The 23,168-nt window shown below is 43.6% G+C and overlaps 1 protein-coding gene and 2 pseudogenes across 1 annotated transcript in view; 2 read left to right on the forward strand and 1 right to left on the reverse strand.

The window, feature by feature from the left end:
* The first annotated feature begins 7,628 nt into the window (after window positions 1–7,628).
* ANXA3 (annexin A3) overlaps window positions 7,629–23,168 on the forward strand; it is a 52,197-nt gene continuing 36,657 nt past the window's right edge. The window contains exons 1-2 of the mRNA XM_036104732.2: window positions 7,629–7,770; window positions 10,309–10,360. Coding sequence (XP_035960625.1) covers window positions 10,346–10,360 — 15 coding nt within the window. The 5' untranslated portion in view covers window positions 7,629–7,770; window positions 10,309–10,345. The remainder of the gene's footprint in view (window positions 7,771–10,308; window positions 10,361–23,168) is intronic.
* LOC118543599 (U4 spliceosomal RNA) lies at window positions 12,731–12,804 on the forward strand (annotated as a pseudogene).
* LOC118543597 (large ribosomal subunit protein eL28 pseudogene) lies at window positions 13,998–14,421 on the reverse strand (annotated as a pseudogene).

Consider the following 23,168-nt stretch of genomic DNA (forward strand, 5'->3'; position numbering starts at 1 on the left):
TCATGACCTGAGCTGAAGGCAGACGCTTAACGACTGAGCCCCCCAGTTGCCCCACGATTGTGTTTATTTAATACAGTGCTTAGTAATGGCTGTGTTTGCTTGCAAAATTCCTAAAAATGTAGCAATTCACTTTTGCATGTCAAGCCAGCCTCAGCACACCACTGTAAGAGCAAACATTTAGTATCTACAACCACTCAGTCAATTAAATCTCCTTTTATTAGTTTTTGCTTCCCATTCTAGCATGTATTTTGAATATACCTCAATAACTTTGATATAAAATCTTATATTTGACTCGCAAATTGTTCTATTTAAATAGGAGAGGGACAAGATATAGGAAAAATTAGCTGCTTCTAAAACTATAAAGTAGTTCTATGTGTTGAGAATGGTGAAAATGTCATCAAATAATCTTTTCTGCATTCTTTTTCTGAATGACTACAAATGTGGTTTCTGAGATCCTAATATTTATCATTATTATCATCCAACATTTCCTTCTGAGAAAATTCATCCTTTGAGGAAAAAAATACTAGCTTTATAATCATGCCATAGCATGATTCTAGTCTAAAAGATGGTAACTGGGCAGTTGTTACAATGAGAACAATTCAAAAAATGGTTAGAGTGTGTTTTGTTTTAAAGTTGCCATCCTGAAACCAAAGAGATTAAACCCTGAACCTGAAACAATTCAAATAAATCCTACATTACCACCACCTGTTGCTCGTTTCCTTCTGGATGTAAATCCAGCCCTATTACTTCCTGGTTGCGCGGAACACAACCTGTGCACGTTCTGCAAGCCCTCTGAGCCTGTCTCTGTATTTGCAAAATAGAGCTAATCACACCGAATCGAAACTGGCTAGTAAGTGTGAAATAAGACCATCTCTGCAAAGGCATTGCTCAATGTCTGGCATAAATAATAGGTTCTCAATAAATATCCACCTCCTGCCACTATGCTAATCCCAGAATTTTCCAGGAGGAGGTGGTACTTAATAGTTTATCGTGGCAACCTCTGAATGGGGGTCAGGAGTTACAATGCAGAATGGAAGGCAGAACACCGTCACATCTTCTCTCTCGGAAGAAAGCTCATCATCACTTTAGATTTGTGAATCTGGCGGGCTCCCCATGCACCGGCTCCTTAAGCAAGGCTGTTTCTCTGTTTGTCCCAGTGCAGCTCCTCTTCCATTTAAGGAAGGATGTCCTCTTAAACCAGTGCTCCTCAAGCTGTAGGCTGCATCAGAATCACCTGCAGGGCTTATTAAAGCAGTAGGTCCGGGGTAGGTCTGAGGGAATTTGCACTTGTAACGCGTTCCCATGTCCCAGACCAGAGAACCACTGCTTGAGATCTTCCTGAGCCCCAGTAGCCCCTGTATTGTTTAAAGGGCATCACATATTAGCCTGCTGAAAGACTAGAAAAAAGGCATTCTGACCATTTAAGTCACTGTAGATAAACCAAACCAAAAGTTTGCCGGCATCTAAATGACAATTGATTAGTTCTAATCCTTTTCTTCAAGTTAATATTTTCACTAAAATATTTCTCAGGATAATAGCAATGGCAGTAAGGTTGTGATTGAGAAATACGGGGCACACTAATTTCAAATGAAAAAGAAAGTAAGATTTCTTTCAAATGATCATGTTAAAATCATTCGGATTGCATTGCCTGCTTCCCTGACTGTCCCAAACTTTTAGTGTCCCTTTTCTTCTAAAGCCACAAGTCCTTTCCCCCAGAATTTAACATTATATGTAACAAATGATAAAGCATCTTAAATTACTGACTTTAGCTTCCCAGGAGTTGGTCTTGACCTCAGTTAGATTATAAACTCATTGATAACTGAACTATGTCACATTATTTCCTTTTAATCTTCCATAGCACCTACGGGTAGTGTGCAGTCAAGAAATACTTACCAATGAATTTTAAGTAAAATAAATCCACACCTCTGTTTTAATCAAAAAGCAATAAATTAATTGAGAAAAGTAAGGTACAAAACTATAAAAATATACTGCCTTTGTGTAATAAAGGGAAGAAATAAGAATGTGTTTCTTTGGCTTGATTTTATTTAAAAAAAAAACACAAAGAATATACAAGAAACTAAAGAAAGAACATGCTTACCTGAAGAGGGCAACAGTGAGTTGAAGGGATGAGGTTGGGGGGTGAGGAGGGGTGGGGGGATGAGGGGGGTGGGGGGTGGGGAGGTTAAGAGCCAAGACTTTGATAGACAGCTTTTTGGAATTAAAAAAATAAAAAATTTAACCATGTAACCATCTTAAGACAGTTTTATTAACTGAGGAAGTTCAACTATTCCTGTTCTCTTTTAAATTTTCTTAGCAATGACCAGATTTATTCAATTACTGTTTGGCTCTGATTTGAGGATCTACCTGCACTCCTTGGAGGGTAGGAGCAAGGGGCACGCAGTGGAGGTCATGCCCACAGGAGTGCTGAATTTGCTTTTTACTGCTGCCATAACCGATTACCATAAACTTAGTGGCTTAAAATGACACAAGTTTATTATCTTACAGTACTACAGTCAGAAGTCCAAAATGGGTCTCACTAGGCTAAAATCGCAGTGTGGGCAGGCTGCATCCTGTCTAGAGGTTTCAAGGGAGAATCCATTTCCTTGCCTTATCCAGTTTCTAGAGGCCCCCTGCATTCCTTGGATTATCACCCCCTTCTATCTTCAAAGCCAGCAATGACCAGTTGAGCCATCTCTCTGCTCAGCCTCCACTTCCCTCTTCCCCATATAAGGACCCTTGTGATTATACTTGGCCCACCTTGATATTCCAGGATAATCTCTTTATATTAAGGTCAGCTGATTAGCAACCCTAATTCCATCTGCAACCGTAGTTCTCCCTTGCCATGTAACAAAACATATTTAAAGTTCCCAGGCATTATTTTGGGCCATTATTTTGCCTACCATACAGGTCCATCATAATTTGGTACAGAATTTTGAACCACAGAAGTCAGAATACCCAAACCATCTGCCCCTCTCCTACTGTCGCATGTCAACCAACAGTTTGCACATGGGTCTCTTTTGTTGAATGATTTACTTCCAGAAATGGGAGGGACCCATAAAAGGCAATTAATCTATATTTCTTTCCCTGTCTACTGAGCTAACAAGGGGTCATGAATAATGGCAGTTTCTGTTGTTAGAGAATGTGACTAACTGTGGAGCTTTTGAACATAAAAGAATGGTTTCACCTAGATTACCTGATAGTCCTTTCTCCTCCCCCTCATTCTCACAGAAGCCCCTTGGGTCAACCTCTTGGCATTATGTGTAGATTTATCATTGTCATGATTAAGATAAGCTTTGGAGTGGGTTGACTGGGTTTGAATCTTAAGTACATGATTTACTGGCTATGTGACTTTGGCCCAGGATCTTACACTGTACAGTTTACGCAACTCTTAGAAATAGTACATACTAGGACCTACCTCATTTGGTGGAGGTGAAAGTTAAATAAGAAGGTGTGTACAACCCATTCAGAACAGCGCCTGGCATATAGCTGGTGCTTAAAAAAAAAAAAAAGTGAGCTAAATTGTTGATTATTTTGTTGTTTCAAAGACCAAAATAATATTTAATGGTTTATTGGTTGAGCTCTTTTTCCTCGGGAGGTCTTATTTCCATGGCTAACACTCACCTGGGATTTTGAGACTTTCAATATTCCTACCTGTCCCCAGACCTGAATATTGGATGTAGGAACCTCTCTAGTTGTCCTTGTTCCATTTGACAGCGTTTGGCCATGTTGGGAGACCCCAACCCCTCCTCAACACCTCTCTGTATGCTGCTAAGATGGGTTAGGTTACTGTTCAGAACTATTCTCTGCCCACCCACTCATCCCCCTCAATAGGATTGGTGATCCTATTTGTCCAATAGGATGTTAGAAGTCACGGTGCAAGCAAGGGCCTGAGAAGTGCTTGTGCATTTGAGTGTGCCCTCTTGCACTCTCACATCGCCAGAAGAGTTTCCTCCAGGTAGCTGTTGCCCTTTTAGCCTGGACTCAGAATGAACACATGAAGCAGAGCCACCCCAGCCATCCTGCTGATCTGAGAGAATAAATGACTTCTTTTAAGCCCCTGAATTTCAGGATGGTTTGTTATATAGCACGATGGTGGCAGTAGCTGATACATTTGCCTATCCTCTCAAAATTTTTCACGATTCTGTCCCATTTAAAAACTCTTTGAAGTCACCTAATCTGCAAGCCTATTCATAACTTCTCCTAGTAACCACCTGTACCAAGCATTCAAGTGTTTTCTCTTTTTTCTTTCCTTACTTTATTTTCAAGTGATAATGTCATCAACCCACACGCCTGTGAACAAGAAACTATGTACAATAATGTTCGTTGCTGAATTATTCATAGTAGAAAAATATTGAAACAATGTAATGTCCATCATTAGAAGAATGATGAATAAACCATGATGTAGTCATAAAACGAAATACAATGCAGCAGTTAAAATGACTGTAGCTACTAGAGCGGCTACCATTGAACAGAAAGCTAGTGGAAGAAAATACATCATGATATCATTTATTTAAAGTTTAAAAACCTGCTAAACAGTATTAGGTAATATTTATGGCTATATAGATATTTTGAAACAAGTATAGGGGCACCTGGGTGGCTCAGTCAGTTGGGCGTCTGCCTTCAGCTCGGGTCGTGATCTTGGGGTCCTGGGATCGAGCCCCGCATTGGGCTCCCTGCTCAGCGGGAAACCTGCTTCTCCCTCTCCCTCTGCCACTCCCCGTGCTTGTGCTCTCTCTGTTTCTCTGTCAAATAAATAAATAAAAATTTTTAAAAAAGAAACAAGTATAACAACATGCACAAAAATAAGAACACTGAATTTATTGTTGGGTTATCTCTGGAGAGAGAGGGAGGCAAATGGATCCAAAAGAGCACAAAAGAAACATCAATGGTATCCATTTAGCTTTTATTTTTATTTATTTTTAAAATATTTTATTTATTTGACAGAGAGAGAGAGACAGCGAGAGAGAGAACACAAGCAGGGGGTGCAGAGGAAGAGGGAGAAGCAGGCCTCCTGCCGAGCAGGGAGCCGGATGCGGGGCTCGATCCCAGGACCCTGGGATCATGACCTGAGCCGAAGGCAGATGCTTAACAACTGAGCCAACCAGGCACCCCTCCATTTATCTTTTAAAATATCTTGAAAACATTCTAAATGAATAATGTTTAAGCTTTGATAAAGCTGGGTGATGAGTACACGGGTAGTCAATATTATTATAATATCATTTATTCTTGTTGGTATCTTTAAATATTTCACAATTAAAAATTTTATGTAGTAACTTTTTAAGAGGAGACTGTGGGTGTTGTTGTACGCTGCTTGCTATGGTCTGAATTTTGTGTACCCCCCAAAACTAATACATCGAAATCCTACCTCCCAAAGCAACGGTATTCGGAGGTGGGGGCTTCGGGGTGATTAGGTCAGGGGGGCAGAGCTGTCATGAATGGGATCTGTGCCCTTATAAAAGAGGCCCCAGAGAGCTCTCTTGCCCTTGAGGCCATGTGAGCCACAGCAAGAAGACAACTGTCTTCGAACCAGGAAGGGGGCCCTCACCAGACTTGAAACCTGCTGGAGCCTTGATCTTGGACTTCCCAGCCTCCGGAACAGTGAGAAATAAGTGTTTTGTTGTTTATAAGCACCCAGTCTACGGGAGCCTGTTATGGTAGCCTGAACGGACTAAGATACAGCTCTTCTTGATTGTTCCCGTGTCAGGTTGTTCCCAGCCCTCTTGGTTGTTGTCTAACTCGGCCTCTTGAACAAATCCTAGAATTGGCTCTGCCCTAGAGCGGCGCCTGCTTCTCTCTGGGAAAGAGTGCCCGTTCCATCCTGACCTTCATCCTTTGCTCTTGCCCTCAGGCCTTTGTTGTGGAGTCCTGCACTTTCAACTGCATTTCACTAATGTGGAAGGCAAGACAAAGACAGTGAAACCCCACTTGCAACAGCCCAAACTGCCACAGTTGCCCTAATTCCACCTCTAATTAACTGTCACTTTTGAAGTCCAAGTAGCAGAGACTCTAGAGTCTCCCTATAGGATTTTAATTTTCTCTTCTCTCTTTTGATTCCTTGTTTATGGAACCTGCATAACTATCTTTTTAGAGGATGAATTAGATCTGTCTGCCAGTCTCCCTCAAACACTTTCAGTACTTCCCTACTACTGCTAAATTATGCCCCAATACCCGCAGTGTGTCATTCAAGATCCAGCCCTGCCCAGAGGAAAGGTACCTAAGGGCTGAGGCCAGTGCCGAGTCCCAGTTGTGGCACTTTTTACTCAAGTGGCTTTGGATAAATCACTTGACCTTTCTAAGCTTGTTTCCTCTGCTGCAAATTCTGAGAAGAATAGTACCTCCTAGGGTTGCCTTGAAGATAAAAGAGGGAATGCAATCAGGTACTGAGTCCAATGCCTGATACCCAATAAATGGTAGCTTCTATCATTCTCTACTACATCCTTCAACACACAACTGCTCACAATTCCCTGAATACAACCAGGGCTTTGGTTTTTAGCCTCCTTCAATTGTTTTATTGTTCCAGGTGCTGAGAATGCCCTCCCACCTTATTATCTCCCCAAGTCTGTGGTTCCTATCCTCTTACTAGAGAGCCAATGAACTTAGCAGAGGAACAACAAAACTACCTGGGTTCAAAAATCTAGTTCTGCCATTTCCTCCTTGTGTGACTTTGCTGAAGTTACTTAATCTCTCTGTCTAGGTTTCCTCATTTATAAAATGTGGGTAATCACAGTACAGGTATCCCCCGACTTTCCAAAGTGCCTGTTAGGCTTCTTCGCTGTCACTAAATACCTACATTATTAGTACCTGCTTTTGCCAACTGAAAGAAGAAAGGAAAAAAGGCAAAATCGAAAAGTCTTGGGCGTTTGTTTAGCAGCAGGCATTCATTATAAAGGGAGCAGACACCTCTAGCCAGAGCGCCCCCCAAGCTCCTTCCCCCAGGATTTTTTTTTAAGATTTTATTTATTTATTAAAATAAATAAATTGCACGCGCACAAGCTCGGGGGAGGGGCAGAGAGAGTAGCAGACTCCCCGCGGAGCACGGAGCCTGATGTGTGCAGGACTAGATCCCAGGACCCCGGGATCATGACCTGAGCCGAAGGCAGACGCTGAACCGACTGAGCCACCCAGGATGGTGGGCGCCCTCCTTTCCCCAGGATGACACTGAGCATCTCAGCATCAAGTCACCATAGCTGAGGACTGGATCTATGAGCACCTGTGCTGTATTTTGATGTATTTTTCCATCTGCTGGCAAGATGTGTCTAAAGTATCAGAAAAGCCTAAGAGAGGTTATTTGGGGGGGGGCGGGGGCGGGTGTGGTCTGGGAATGCCCAAAAGTTTTTTTCCATATAAATTAATGGTGATCTTTTCTTCACTTCACGCCATTTCAGCTTAGGAAAGGCTTCCCAGGAACTCTACTTTCGGATACCCGAGAAACCTGTATCTACCGTATAGGGCTGTTGCAAGATTTAAATGAGGGCCTCCTCGTAAGGACTTTAGAACTGTGCCTGGCACAAAGCATTTACTTTTGCACCCCCCGGAAAGCGGAGGGCTGCGGCGCGAGGGTACAGCCGTGGAGCCCCGGCGGCCGAGGGGCGCGGCTTGCCTTTCCCAGGGCCCCGGGCGCGGGTCAGGTGGAGCCGGGAGGCCGGGGGAGGGGCGGGAGGAAGGGTGCGGTCGCGGGCGCGGGCCCAGCCGGCGCGGAGCGGCGGCGGCCGGGGTGCACTCTCTCTCTCGCCGTTCTCCCGCACGCCAGGTCCCTCGGGCGCACTGCAGGTAAGATCGGCCTCGCGGCGAGTCGCCCGCGGCTGCCGGGCGGCTGAGAGCGGTGGCGGGCACCGGGCCCACTTCCCCGGGAGCGCGGCCCACGCCGCAGACCAGCGGGCCGCGGGGGTTCGGCGGCAGAGAGTCCACGTCCCCCATTTCAGAATGGAGGAAACTGAGGCCCAGAGGAGCAAACGTAGTGCGCCCTGGGAGGGTCACCCAGCTATGGTGAGGGCGGGGCGCAGACTGACACCCCGCTGTCCGGCCCGAGACCCTTCACTTTTAGGGAACCAGCTGGCCATCTCAGCCTCCCCAGCCCTAAACGTCTTGGGGACAGAAACAGAGCAGGGAGTCACAACTGTCCTTTGGGTCCCTGGCGAATCAGGAGGGGCTGGCTCGAGCTCCTTCGGAGGACTTGGCACCCCACTCATCCTTGTGAGCATTTGCTCCTCTTAAGGGAGATCATTTATTTTATTTCGTTTAATTTTTTTTTTTTTTTTTTTTTTGGTGGTAGAAGAAAAGTGTATTTAGATACTGAGCGTTGGGAATCTGAGAAGTTGGCTTTTCCTTAGAAAAGACTCACCTTTTCTTTGATTGCAACAGAGTGGCAGCCACGACTCATGATTCATCCCACTGGCATTTGAGTCAGCAGGTGGGGAATCTGAGTCCTTGATTGCAAATGACCATATATAGGAAACTGGTTTGTGCAGGGTCCCAGAGGCCCGGGTCCGCTGTAGGCCCCTCTGGCTGCTGATAAGGAGTTACACTGCTGGACAGAAATTCTGCCCCAGGATTTGTGTTCTGCACAGACAGCAAGACTCTGCCCTTGGGGAGAGCTATATTTACAACTTGTTTTATCAACATCATAAAAAATGTAACTCATTTAAACGTTTTTCTCCAAAGATATCCCCACTGGCTTCATGAAGGCAGAAAGCGACAGACTGACGAGAAAGGGAGTTTAAAGATGTAAAGACACCCAGAATCTTGTTCTCAGAGCTGTAGTGGTCGTGTAGAGAGCCATCTGTTGAGAAATAGGGAGGGAGGATGAAGTAAAGAAAATGATGTAGATGCTCGAATCCCTTTCTGAAAAGGATGTTTAAAGTTCTGTTGTAAGGTCATTTGGCCCCCACTGTGGAGTGATTTCTTCTTAACATTTAAATCAATAATAATTGTTAATAATTTACAAATTATACTGGATCAACACATATTGCGCATCAGCTGTGACAATGTATGGGGCAGGCCCTTGGGTAAGGCAGAGCATGGGAGTTAACTTCATACCTTTGGAGTGTGACTGTCCAGATTCTGTAGGGGGACACTTACTTGCTGTGTGGCTAAAACATTATTGTACCTTCTCTGTGCCCCAGCTTCTTTATATGTAAAGTGGAGATGTTCTTAATGACACCTCGCTCCCTAGATTGTTGTGAGGCTTATATTAAATCATTCTTTCATTCATTCAGTATTTTTTTTAGTGCCTTCTATGCCCCAGTGAACTAATATGACAAAAAGCCTTGTGAAATTAACCTTCTAGTGCTTTTTATATGACCTGGCACATGGTAAGAACTCAGAATCCTAGCTGATATTATTATACATATGATTTCAGCAGCCCTCCTCTTCCCTTTCTGCAGATGAGGAAACGGAAGCTCAAGGAGATTGAGCTTTCAGAGGCAAAGTGAGAACTAGTGACACCTTGTATCCACTGTCTATCTGGAGGGATGTAATGGTAGACGTGGTAACTAGAAAGCCCACTGCCCTAGGCTACAGAGGGCCTGAGAAAATCAGGCTAAATAATTCCAGAGACTACTAGTGTAATTTCCTACTGATCTTTGTTCTGGGGCTATCGTTGAATTTTTAGAATATTTTGTTCCCAGGATTGGTGGGAGTGACTTGCATTTCTAAATCAACCCTGGAGATATGCCAGCATGTTTGAATAATGTCTACATAGGAAAAGTGCCTGGGTTCCCAATAGGGCTCCACCAAAGAATTGCCCTTTTTACCTCTGGGCCCTACCAGGAACCGGACTGCCTCCTCAAAGAGCAGGCATGTGTGTTTATAACAGGCTGTAGGCTTGGAGCCTTGTAAAATGTAAATGAAGATATCACAATCAAACACAAAGAATCCAACTGAAGCCAGCTAAAATTTGTTTGGGGATGGGGTCCGGGGAGACAATTTCTTTTTCTGTTGTTGTTCCCTAGGATGGTATCTATCCTGGTTAAAAGAACGCGGTAATCAACATAGTTCTATTGGATTTTTAAACGAGTCAAGAATTTGCTTTCCAGGAAACATATTTGTAAACCCCTTAAGTACAGTGATTTTTTTTCTCTCTTGTTTTGACCCCTTCCCAGGTCCAGCACAGTCCCTTGTACATAGTGGGTGCTCAGTAAATGTTTGTTTAGCAAATAGGGTACTTGATGCTAGAGACACATCATCTTACTGAGATGGTCTCTTTGAATGTTGACTTCTATTTTCTGGATTAAAGATTAGGGTTATTCTGAGATTATTGTATTCGGAATCCCAGATTTATTCTGTTTAGTAATTTTTTTCTTTTAATAGGTTCGTCTGATCTCAACTCAAGCAAAGGTGGAATATCATGGCTTCTATCTGGGTAAGTAAAACTCAAGCCTTCACAATACAGTAACTTATCTTAGTCAAATCAAAATACAAAAAGTCAAAATATTAAGAAGTTGATAAAAGGTTCATTTGAAAATATAACATGCCAAAAAAGCAAGGGGATATCTAAAAATAATAAAATATGAACATGTATCATAGAGGTACATAGTTAAAATAATTTGTGATGACACCAAAGTAGAGGTGAATAACAGAGTAAATTTAGTAGGTGATTTGGGAGTTTATTATGTGATAAGGATAACATTTCATATCATGAAAAGATGGCTTATTCAACAAATAATGTTAGGAAAATTTCTAGCCATTTGGGAAAAAAGTAAATCTATATTCCTTCCCCCTTCTTACATTAAAATGCATTTCAGATGGATAAAATCTGAAATGAAAGAGACAAAATATGGGTGAATGTTAAAAATAATCATGGAGTAGGGACAGCAGTTACAACTATGACACAAACCAAAAGCCTAAAAGAAAAATACTGATCTACTTGGGGCGCCTGGGTGGCTCAGTCGTTAAGCGTCTGCCTTCGGCTCAGGTCGTGATCCCAGGACCCTGGGATCGAGCCCCACATCGGGCTCCCTGCTCAGCGGGAAGCCTGCTTCTCCCTCTCCTACTCCCCCTGCTTGTGTTCCCTCTCTCGCTATGTCTCTCTCTGTCAAATAAATAAATAAAATCTTTAAAAAAAAAAAAAAAATACTGATCTACTTAACTACATATAAACTTATGATTTATGACCACAAAATAACACTATTAGTAGAGTCAGAAGACAACCCACAGGGAAAAAAATATTTGGAGCACATCAGACAAAAAATTTATTTTCTTAACATAAAAATTACTTGAATAAATCAATAAAAAAAACTTGATGGAAATTTGTCAGAGACATGAATAGGACATGAAAAGAATTACAAATGTCCCACAAACACATGAAAAGATGTGATCACTCACTAGGAAATAAAGAAACATGAATAACACCATGAGAAACCATTTCTACTGGAGAATTGGTAGAGCTGAAAAAAAAACACATAATGAGACCAGTATTGCAGAGTCTGTGGGCAAGACAAGCACTCTCATACTCTGATCATGGGAGACAAAACCTGACACACTTTTGGATGGCATTTTGGTGATATCTATCAATGTTTACATGCACACCCCCTTTAACCAGTTATTCCATTTCTGGGTATTTATCTTATTGATACACTTGCATAAGGCTGAAAAAATATAGGCCTAAAGACATTCATTTGTATTAATGAAAATATGCAGACAGCATAAATGGCCAGCATAAATGGGCATGAAATTATTAAATTACTCATTTGTAACCTACAGCCATTTTTTAAATATTTATTTATTTGAGGAGGGGGACAGAGGGAGAGGGGAAGTCCCAAGTCGACTCTGTGCTGAGCACGGAGCCCAACACCAGGCTGGGTCTCACGACCCTGAGATCACAACCTGAGCCCAAACCAAGAATCGGGTGCTCAACTGACTGTGCCACCCAGGTGCCCCCAGCTTACAGCCATTTTTATGTGGTCGTTAAAAAAAAGTGGGGAACAAGGGGGTCAGTTCCCTATATATTGACATAAGAAAATGTCCAAAGATATGTTAATCAATGAAAAAAATCAAGTTACAGAATAGTATGTAGAGAATGATTCTGTTTATTTTTTTAATTTTTTAAAGATTTTTATTTATTCTGGAGAGAGAGAGAGCATGAACGAGGGGAGGGGCAGAGGCAGAGGGAGAAGTAGACTCCTTGCTGAGCAGGGAGCCTGACACAGGGCTCGATCCCAGGACCCTGAGATCATGACCTGAGCCGAAGCAGATGCTTAATGACTGAGCCACCCAGGCTCTGATGATTCTGTTTAAAAGAAAGTAAAAAAAAAAAAAAAAAAAAATGTATATATATATATATATATATACACACACACACACACACACATAATACAGTTTATATGTATATGTATATACATATACATGTATATGGTCTTTATGTATATACATGTATATATATTTATGTATTTACATATATTTATGTATATACATAAAGACTATATTACATGAAAACTTTCTAGAAAGGCAGAACTGTGAGCAAGGGCACATTTATTTTTCAGTGCATCACCTTCCATGCCCTAATTTTTTTGTTAATGATGAACATACATTACATTTCTTGAGTGAGGGACAGAAAGGCTTAAAGAATAACTTGTATGGAGATATACCAGCCCAAGGTATGGGTGGTGTTTGTGGGAGGTGTGCTGCTGCAAGGTTTTCTTGGCCCCAGGTTATTCCCTTACCACTGGCCAGGAGGCCAAGCTGTCCTCTTTCCAGGTCTAAAATTCCCCCTGCTATTATGGATACTTAGTAGAGCTTTGCACAGTGGCAGTATCTTAGCCAATGAGGTTTATCCGAGGTGTGATTATTGCTAATGGATACTTAGTAGAGTCAGATGGAAAAAAAAAAAAAAAAGCATCTCTCCAAAATGCTGGTGTTAAAAAAGAAAATTCTCCTCTCGTCCTAGTCCATTAGTAAATCGACATAGGTCAGGCTCTCCAATTAGTTGGTCAGCTGACACCTTCAAAGTTGTTAGTCTCTTACTGTGCCTAGTTTATGAATTAAACTTTATCGTAGCTCTGCATGTTTAGGAAAAAAAAAAAACAGTGTATATAGGATTCAGTACTATCTGCAGTTTCAGTGGGGGTCTTGGCATGCATCCCCAGTGGATGTGGGCGGGGGCTCCTGTATAGACATACAATGGAGTATTATTCAACCTTAAAAGGGAAGAGAATTCTGATACATGCTACAACATGAATGAACTGTGAGAACATTATGCTAAGTGAAATAAACCAGTAGTAAAAGACAAAATACTATGATTCCATTTATATGAGGCATCTAAAGTAGTCAAATTCATAGAGACTGAAAACAGAGTTGTGGTTTCCAGGGGCTGAAGGGGATTTGCTGCTTCATGGGTATAGAATTTCAGTTCTGCACAATGAAAAAGTCCTGGAGATCTGTTTCACAATACTGTGAATATTTTCACCACTATTGAACTGTTGTACACTTAAAAATGGTTAATGTGGCAAACTTTATGTTATGCTTTTTTTACCACAATAAAAAAACCCTGAGATTTCTGTAAATATTCTTATCACTAAGTTTTATCTTTTCTCTTTTTCCCTCTTACACACAAAAGCACATACACACCTAAACACAAATAAGCAATCAAGTCCATGCTTTTCTCCAGAACTGTAGATCAGTTTGTGGTTACTAGAGGATGATGAGTTTATTGGAGTGATATGATCAAGAGAGAAGACTTTGGTTGCTATTTTAGTATATTTCCGTTGCAGATGAAACAATAGCTGGTTTCCTAGGTCTTTATATTCTAGATATGTTGCAACCCTCCCATTGTTTCAGATGAGTTAACAGTCTATGTTGAATTACTGTTTCCTTTTTTTGGAAATGTTGCATATCTCTGTTCAGGGTTGTGTTCTCCTACTTAACCCCTGATGGAAAGGCCTGATGTCTTATCACTTTGCACTGTGGACCCAGGGTCCTTTTAGGTTGCCTTTAGATCCATAGCAAACACTCGGGCAAACTACAAATTAGAATGTCTTAGGAACATGATATGTGTGTATGGTTGATATCTTTACTGCTTTGGAAGTGGCGGGCAGGTGCTCAGGAGCTCTTGGTGGGGCGGGCCCACAGCCTCTTCTCCATCAGAGGCTCCTGGCTGAGCAGGAAGGCTCGGCTCTGTGAATGGCAGTCATGTGGAGATCTGGGCTGTACTTGTTCTCGAGGATCGTGCCCCTGATGCTGCTGAGGGTGGCCTGGGCATTCTAACAAGAATGGTGGTCCGTACGTAGGAGGTGGCAAGTTTTCTGTGGCCGGATCTCTGCTACCTGACCACCACTACACCTTTGCCATCGGCCGCGGGCTCCAGGGCCACAGTCTTACGCTGAATCCGCCGGTTGTGGCGGAAGGAGTTGCGAGCCTTCAGGTGACTGGGCTGTATGTCTGCTTGTTCCTCTGGATCCCGACGCTGGAGCCGTTCCGGACGGCCATCCGTGCAGGTGGGCGGTCGTGGTGGCGGCCCCTCTCACTACGGCAGCCGGAGGCGGGAAGAGCGGGAACGTGACTTTTTATTAAGATACCATAACAATATCTTTCCTACATGTGCCTTCCCCAGAGCTGGCTTTCTCAAGCAAATGTTCTGGGCTCTTTGCTCCTTGGTCAATTCCTAACTTCCTTTGACCTTTTGTTTGAATCCTCAAGTTAGTATTTTTATTATCCTCCTAAAATTTTTCTAAACTCGTCATCACCGTAATCATTATGAACTGTTAGAACATCCTAACTGGCTGTACATTTTCCCTTCCCCACTCCAAACTCAACTTTATAAATGAGGAAGGGGGAACAGAGAGCCACTCTGGAACTAAGGGATAAAAGATGTTTTCCAAAAATGTAACCACATAAATAGGTTGCCTACAAGCTTTGGAAGGAGTTCATCAAAAGGGTAAACAATTAAAGCAGCAAGTACCTGCTGTACTGGGCTCTCCTGGGAGCAGAAGGAGGACAGTCCAGCCACAATCCCAGGTCTTCTTTTCATAACTCTCTAATTGTTTAAAAGGCAGGCTCTTGAATATGACCTGGAGCAAGTTACCTAGTCTCCTGCTGTCCCCATTACCTCCCCTGTAAAATGGGTAGAACAATAGTACCAGCATCATTTAGTGCTTGTGAGAATTAACCCAGTTCATATAAAATGCATTAACCGTGCCTGGCATGTAGTGAGCAGTCAGTAAATGTTAGTTGTAATCATTATCATTTCAATATGTTTTTTTTTTTAGAAAACATATTCCTTGCTAATTATTATCCCTGCAGCTATTTTAGCTATTTTAGGAAAGGAGTTTCTGCCTGTCTCCTGGGCCTGATTTTATTACAAATCAATAGGATTCTCCTCCCCATTGGAATGATTGTCTCTGAGCCATCTGAACACAGATGGGTTTTCCCCAAATAGATTCTTTCTGACCACTCCTATTTTCAGTATTTTTTTATTTTATTTTTAAGATTTTATTTATTTATTTGAGAGAGAGAGAGCACAAGCAGGGGGAGCGGCAGGCAAAGTGAGAGGGAGAAGCAGGCTCCCCGCTGAGCAGAGAGCCCAATGTGGGGCTCGATCCCAGGATCCTGGGATCATGACCTGAGCCGAAGGCAGACACTTAACTGACTGAGCCACCCAGGCGTCCCTGCAGTATTTTTTTAGAGCAGTTTTAGGTTCATAGCAGAATGAAGCAAAGGTACAGAGATTTTCTATAGACACATGCATAGGGTCCCCCATTATCAGCATCCCCCACCAGAGTGGTACATTTCTTGCAAATGATGAACCTGCACTAACTCATCATACTCACCAGAGTCCACAGTTTACCCTACAGCTCATTCTTGGTGTTGTACGTTCTGTGGATTTGGATATTTCCATATGTTTAAAGACACAGAATACTGTGTTCCCACTCCAAGTGGGTGTACTGCAGTACAATTCTGACACGAACTACCTGGAGTTAAACTCTACAGGTTTAAGAGCTCGGCCCTCACTTCCAACGTCAGCTGCAAGTCTCAGAGCCACCTGCTCTTCCAACCCATACAGTTGGGGATTTCCATGACCCTCTTGCGTTCAGTAATTGTCTAGAACAACTCACAGAATTCGCTGAAAGTGCTGTATTTACACTTAGAGTTTTATTATAAAGCCTACCTACACATAGAGCAAGGTCTGGAAAGGTCCTGTCCCCGTGGAGTCAGGACGGATCACCCTCCCTGCACATCGTGTGTCCACCAGCCAAGGAGCTCCTCCGAGCCTCTATGCAGAGTTTGTACTGGGATTTCATTACATAGGCGTGATTGATTAAGTCACTGGCCACAGGACTGAACTTAATCTCCAGTCTCCTTTCCCTCCCAAACTGCCAATCATCCCCATCTTATACCTATGCAGAGGTCTACCATGAGTCACCTCGGCAGCATAATAAAGACACTCCTATCAGGAAATTCTGATGGTTTTGACGCTCTCTGCCAGGAACCCAGGAAAAGACTAGAGATATTCTTTATCATACCATACATACGTAACTCACACTGAGGCTGCACAGAATTTCCGAAATATCATATTCCTTTATTTTTTTACTAAAATGATATTAACACTCAGGCACTGGTTACCTTGTGCTGATCAGAACCTCTGCTTGGAAGTTCCTATCTTAAATAATAAGTAACACAGGGGAAAATGAGTAATGCTTTGTAATAAATACAAATTAGCAGATAGAATCACTCAAAACACGGGGTCCGTGGAGAAGAAATACTTAAAGGGATTCTTGAAAGTGGAAAGGTTGGGGAAAGCTTATCTAGGGTGGAAACTGGCTAATAGGAAAAATTAATCCCTGAAAACGTGTTCTTGATGAAAAGGAGAGCATAACTTTCCTTCCCTGCCTGACCCTTCCTCTCTCTCCTGGAAACAAGACTGGTGCAGTTTGACCCATGAGGACACAATGGTCCCATTTCTGCTGTGTAACACAGAGTAGTGACATCAGCAGTAGGGCTCCCGGGAAAGGTGCAATGTGCTAATGGAAGAGAGCATTTGGGAAGATGATGCCTTTCCACTTCTGTTCCATGGATGACACCAGCCCTGGACATATGATGCTATTGGTCCTGGGTACAAGAAGTTGGTGAGAGCCCTGTCCAGTTCATATGTCTTGCTTTGGTGGAACATCCCGTCAGACCTTTCTTTCCTGGTGTGTTTGCTCTTCCTAACCATGCAAACGTGTGGGAAGAACACTTGTGTTACACGCATGTGGTCGTGTTAAATTTCTCCTCTGGTCTCCTTGTCTACTGCATCTTAGGGCTGGAAGATCTGGCTCTATAATTGTTTTCACTGAGCTAGACTTTTCACATCCCGAGGAGAATGGGCATCGTGCCTGATTAGGTGCTCTTCAACATGATGCAACTCCCGGTCTGGTGTGTGTTTTAAACCATGTTCCCGAAGCGGTATTTAGATAAATACTGGCAGCTGCAGAAATGGCCCTCTGCAGGAAGTTAATGAAAAACAGGTAAGACCTGGATTTCAAATCAAAACATTAGAGCTTTGTTTCAGGACAGAGTCTAGAAAGAAACTGTCTAATCTGAGTGAGAAGAGAGAGGCTTCCCGGGAATGAATAGACCAAGCATTAAAGAGCTCTCCTTTGCCACTTCCTGACCCCAACTCACCCATTGAAGGCGTGGGGCCCCTCTTTCACATTTAATCATACTAAAAGGTGTAATTTGCCAGATCTAATGAGTAGCTACTGAAGAAGCCTGGTAAATCAGAGGCAAAGAGGAAAAGAAAAAGTTTTAGATTGAAAGCAAGGAATGTGAAGGGGAGAAGGTATAATTTGATTCTCTTGAATGCCTGTGTTTTGGTGGATGCAGAGCTGTGGGAAAACGCAAGTATTTTAGAGTACTGAGCAATAAGATTAAGACAGATGTAGGGGTCTTAACACAAAATAAAAGAGAATAAGTCAAAAGGGCAGAAAATCCTCAAGTCTGTCCCTTCCTCTATGATCAGATCTTTGCTCCTTTTATTTTTAACCATTTGTGTTTGATTAAATACTTCACCTGGGTTTCGGAAACATGTTTAAATAGAGGTAGTGACAGCCCCGTCTGAACAGCATTTACAAAAGGTTTGAAGAATGCGTTACTCAGATTTCTGAGGTGTGTCATGGAGCTCTGAAAAGTCTGGTAGTGGCATTTGAGAATTATCAAAGAAAGCAAGACTCAGAATAAGAAAGCATTTTTTATTCATTTAGTCATTCAACAAATATTTGCTAAGATCTACTATGTGCCAGACACTGTTTTGGGCTCTGGAAATACAGAGAAAGAGAAATTTAAAAAACGTGGAGCTTATATGCCTCTGATTTTATTAAGGAAGATGGCTAATAAAGAAACAAATGTATAATATATAACGTCAGTTGAAAGTACTCTGGAGAAAAGCAGAGCTAGATAATGACAGTGACGGGGAGTGTTATTTTCTGCTCAGATATGTGAGCAGAAGTCAACATGGAGTGAGGGAGTGAGCTGGGAGTCTATCTTGGGGAAGAGCATCCAGGCAGAGAGAACAGCAGGCGTAGCCTGAGGCAAGGTGTATTTGAAGAGCAATAAGAAAACTCCCATGGGGTGATAGGAGGGAGACCAGGAGAATCAGGGAGGTATTACACATCTTTTTTCGGGATCCTCCAAGGGCTACAAAGAATCTTAATAATCCCAGTAGCCTTTGTATAAACTCTACAAGGTGTTCCCATTATGTAGGTTTACTTTACATTAGGAAGAATTCTTAGCAACTTATTGTGAGGATTGTCACTTCCCAAACACACACTTACACAAAACTCATAAAATAATGCATATTGCCATCATGTCATGTGGGCATTAATGACCGTGGCCACAGATGCAAGAAGTGTTCTTTCTGTCATATTACAAACAGCAAACGTCCCTGGGCTCGGTCCCTCCTGGGTGGATTTCCATCCCATAGAAGTGACGTGGGAGGAGAGTGTGTCACCACTGTAGTCCCAACATCCTGCCAAACCAGCTCCATTCTCTAGCCAAGTACCCATTTCAGAAGATGTGGATGATGCCCGACTCCCCAGTTCAGTGAGCCAGGTTCCCTTTACCTTCCACAGTTAGAGAGCAGGTCCCTTTGACAGAGGTGTCTCCCCGAGAAGGTGAAGTCAGAAACGTACTTCATCTAACAGGATGTGGCCAGTATAGCCACCCTAGTTTTCAGCTCTTTGTGGCTCTTGGCCAAGAAGAGAGTTTGGTCAAGAACTCTTAGCTAAGCTAAACCTGACTTGGATTGTGGAGGAAAAATGTAATCCTCAGATACTGGTGCTAAATAACTCAGAAGAAGATAAATATAAATTGTTTATAATCTGCTTCAAACAAATAATGAAAATTCTTCTGAGAAAGAAGTTTGTGTTGATAAAGACTTTCTGGAGGACTGGTGTTTCAGACCCAATCCAGATAGTTAGGTTTGCTGCCTCTGCCAGAGAACCCCTGAGTGCTTGGAGAGACAGGAAGAAAGACATAATGGAATCACTGGAAACATCTCTGGTTCACCAGTCTTCCACCCTGGCTTCTGGAACCAGCTTTGAAAGACCTGGAATAGCCTGTGGTGCTGAAAGTGGCCACCGAAATATTTCTAACCTCGTCCACATCTCCCAGGATACAATGGTCACTTTGATTTCTGGACTACTGATGTTTGAAGGGAGTAATTTCATCAAGCAGCCAATTGTCTTATGTAGGCCTTGGAGAAATTCCACACCGTCTTCCTTCCATTTTCTTCCAGCAAACTCATTCACAGTTGTTTATTAAGGCCCTAGCTGAAGACTGAGTACTGGGCTGGAGCTGGATATACCGTAGTAAAACAAAAGGTCTCTACCCCCTGGAATTTTATGTTGGAGGAGGTGGGGAGACACAGATATAAACAGTGAGAGATAAGACCGAGTGCTGAGGGCCCTAAGTGGGGAAGGGCTGCTGAGATGAAGACCAACAGGAGAGGACCCACTCAGGTCCAGTGGCCAGGGCTGGCCTGTCAGAGAAGATGGCCTTTAAGCAGAGGAGTGAAGGTAGAAGAACATTCCAGATAGAGGGAACAGCATGAACAAAGGCATTAAGATGAGGAAGAATTCAACATACATCAGCTGAGAACTGAAGTGTGCTGGACAAAGGGGAGAGTAGCTGCAGGTGGGGGCAAAGAGGGAGGCTGGGCCAAGCCATGCGGGGCCAGGGCCGTGCAGACCAATGCCGTAGACCCCTTGGCTGCTGCGCGGGAGGTGGTTGGAGGCTGGCAATGGTAGGAAAGGAGACTGCTGCGGATGTCCGTGTCCAGGGCAATGGTGATGGTGACTTGGACAACAGCAGGGGCAAAGAGGATGGGGAGATTGCTGATGGATTGAATGTGCAGGGAAAGAGAGACGCCTCAAACAAGACTCCCAGTTTGTGGAGGTTGGTGCCATTTAGAGGAAGAAGGTCAAACTGGGGAGGAGCTCAGAAAGCCGTCGGATCGCCTGGGTTCGGTTCCTGGCTGTGCCGCAGATGAGCCACGGAACCTTGGACAGACATCTTACCTCTCTGTGTCTTCTCCCCCTAAAGTGGGGGTCAGAATAGTACCGACCTTGTAGGGTGGGTTTTGAGGATTAAATGAGCACATATGGGTAAAGCACAAGTAAATATCATGGAATTGTTACATAGGGGAGGAAATCAGCTTGGGAGGAAATAATAGATAATGTGCTACACTTGGATACATCAAGTAGACATTGAATATACAAGACCAGTGTTCAGAATAGAAGTCTGGGCTGGATTGACAGAAGTGAGAGTTGTTTGCATGATTAGAGGGAAAGAAAAGAGATTTTCCATTTTAGAAGTACCTGTTCTGTAGAAGTCAGGCAAAGGGGACGAGCTGACAAAGGAGAATAAATACAAGCTGGGGTGGCAAATAGAAACCCCAGGGATGGGGCCCAGGAGCCAAAAGAAGGCAGAAGTCTGGCTGGGTTGATCATGACACAGGCTTCTGAGAGGCCAGGGTTTCTTCTGATTATAATCTGTGTTTCATGGAAGATCCAATGCAAATAGCTTGTGTGTCCCTACCTCCCCTAATTGCTGAATCACACTTAGCTCCTACTCCGGCCCAACACCCTCTGTTACCACATCCCAGTGCTCTTGCTCTGAGGCTCCCTGATGAAATCATATTTAAAAAAGAACGGAAGGCAAGTATGGATCTTTTCTCATTCGAGCAAGACAAGAAGAAATGCATACATTGCCTCTGGACCCCTCGGAAGCACTTTATTTATTTATTTATTTTAAAGATTTTTATTTATTTATTTATTTATTAGAGAGCAAGCGAGAGAGAAACAGCATGAGAGGGGAGAGGGTCAGAGGGAGAAGCATGCTCCCCGCTGAGCCGGGAGCCCGATGTGGGACTCGATCCCAGGACTCCGGGATCATGACCTGAGCCAAAGGCAGTCACTTAACCAACTGAGCCACCCAGGCGCCCCTCGGAAGCACTTTAAAGGAAGCCATGAAGTCACTCACTTCCTCACTGCCGTCAGGCACTGGAGGCTACCCGTCTCTGCTTTCCCCACCCCTGCTTCCCTTTGCTACCCCTGGGTGGGAAGCCTGCGGGCCGTGGCGATGGGGCGCCTTCTGTTTGCACTGGGCCCTGCCAGCCTATGGGAGAATCTGAGGCCCCTCGTGTTTGCCCTGGAGGGTCAGAGTGGTTAGCAGTCCTTGTCTCCAGCACCTTACCTGCTGTTTTCTGGGGCTGCCTTAACAGAGTTCCACAAACTGGGTGTTTTAAAACAAGAGAAATGTATTCTCTGACAGTTCTGGAGGCTGGAGGTCTGAAAGCCAGGTGTGGGAGGGCCATGCTTCCTCTGAAACCTGTAAGGGAGTCCTTCCTCACCTCTTCCAGCTTCTGGTGGTTTGCTGGCAATCTTTGGGGTTCCCTGGCTCGCAGCTGCACGGCCCCGATCTCTGCCTTCATGGTCACATCCCCTCCTGTGTGTCTCTGTCTTCAGCTGGTTGTCTCCTGAGGACACCTGTCATGTTGGATTCGGGGCCCACTCCATCCAGTATGACCTCAGCTTAACTAAGTACATTTCAATAAACGTATATCCAAAGAAGGTCACAGTGTGCAGCATTGTGGGCTTGGCCTGCCACATATCTTTTTGGAGGGACACAATTCAACCCCTAACACTTGCCTCCTCTGACCCTATTCCACCTCAGGGCCTTTTACAGTAAGCTTTCTTTGGTTTGGAAAAGCACATTTTACTAGAAAAACGGAATGAGAAGTCTCACATCTTCCAAGTTATGATTGCTTTATTTCTTTATTTTTATTTATTTTTTTAGTCTACTCCATTTTTCCTTCTATCATAAACCCTCAAGACCCAGCAGACTGTTTGGACGTTGACCAGAGAGTGATCATTTCTCCTCAGCTCTTCAAGAGTTCCTGAGCCCTGGAAGTTTCTATGAGGCTTTGATTTAAAAGCTTAGTTTTTGGCTGTGGTCTCTGCAGGACTTTATGAAGTGATGCGTGATTTGGCTTCACCTCACCCTTGAGATGTACCTATAGCAGCAGCTATTCTTGCTCTGAAGCATTGGGCTTTAAATATGCTTCCTGTCAACAGGATTGGCGCCTTGTGTTTTTCTCTTTCATTCATTCTTCTGAATATGAATGCTTAACTTCTTGCAAACCCAGTACACTTTGCATGAAAAAAATGGGTGCAACCAGCTTTCATGGTCAAGGACAGACCGGCCTCTCGGCAGGGGGAAGGGGAGAGGGGAGGGGAGGTGGCAGCAGACAGCTTACCAGGCCCCCACTTGGCCACACCAATGACTTCAAGGCATCAGGTGCTCTGATGATCTCCAAAGGAGAGTTTTAGAAGATCAGAGAAAGGGGCGCCTGGGGGGGCTCAGTCGGTTAGCGTCTGCCTTCGGCTTGGGTCATGATCCCGGGGTCCTGGGAGCGAGCCCCACGCAGGGCTCCCTGCTCAGCGGGGCGTCTGCTTCTCCCTTCCCCCCCCCCCCCCCCGTGCTCTCTGCCGCTATTTCTGTCTCTCTCTCTCTCTCTCTCAAATAAATAAAATCTTTAAGAAAAAAAAAGATCAGAGAAAACTATTGACATGAAGATGGTTCAAATGAGATGCAGCCTAGCTTAGTAATCAGAAGCAGAGGCTGATGAGACTGACCACTTGCTGGCTGTGTGAACTTGGGCAAGTTACTTAAGCATCAGTTTTATCATCTGTAAATAG

This window comes from Halichoerus grypus, chromosome 3, assembly GCF_964656455.1.
Source record: "Halichoerus grypus chromosome 3, mHalGry1.hap1.1, whole genome shotgun sequence".
Classification (NCBI taxonomy): domain Eukaryota; kingdom Metazoa; phylum Chordata; class Mammalia; order Carnivora; family Phocidae; genus Halichoerus; species Halichoerus grypus.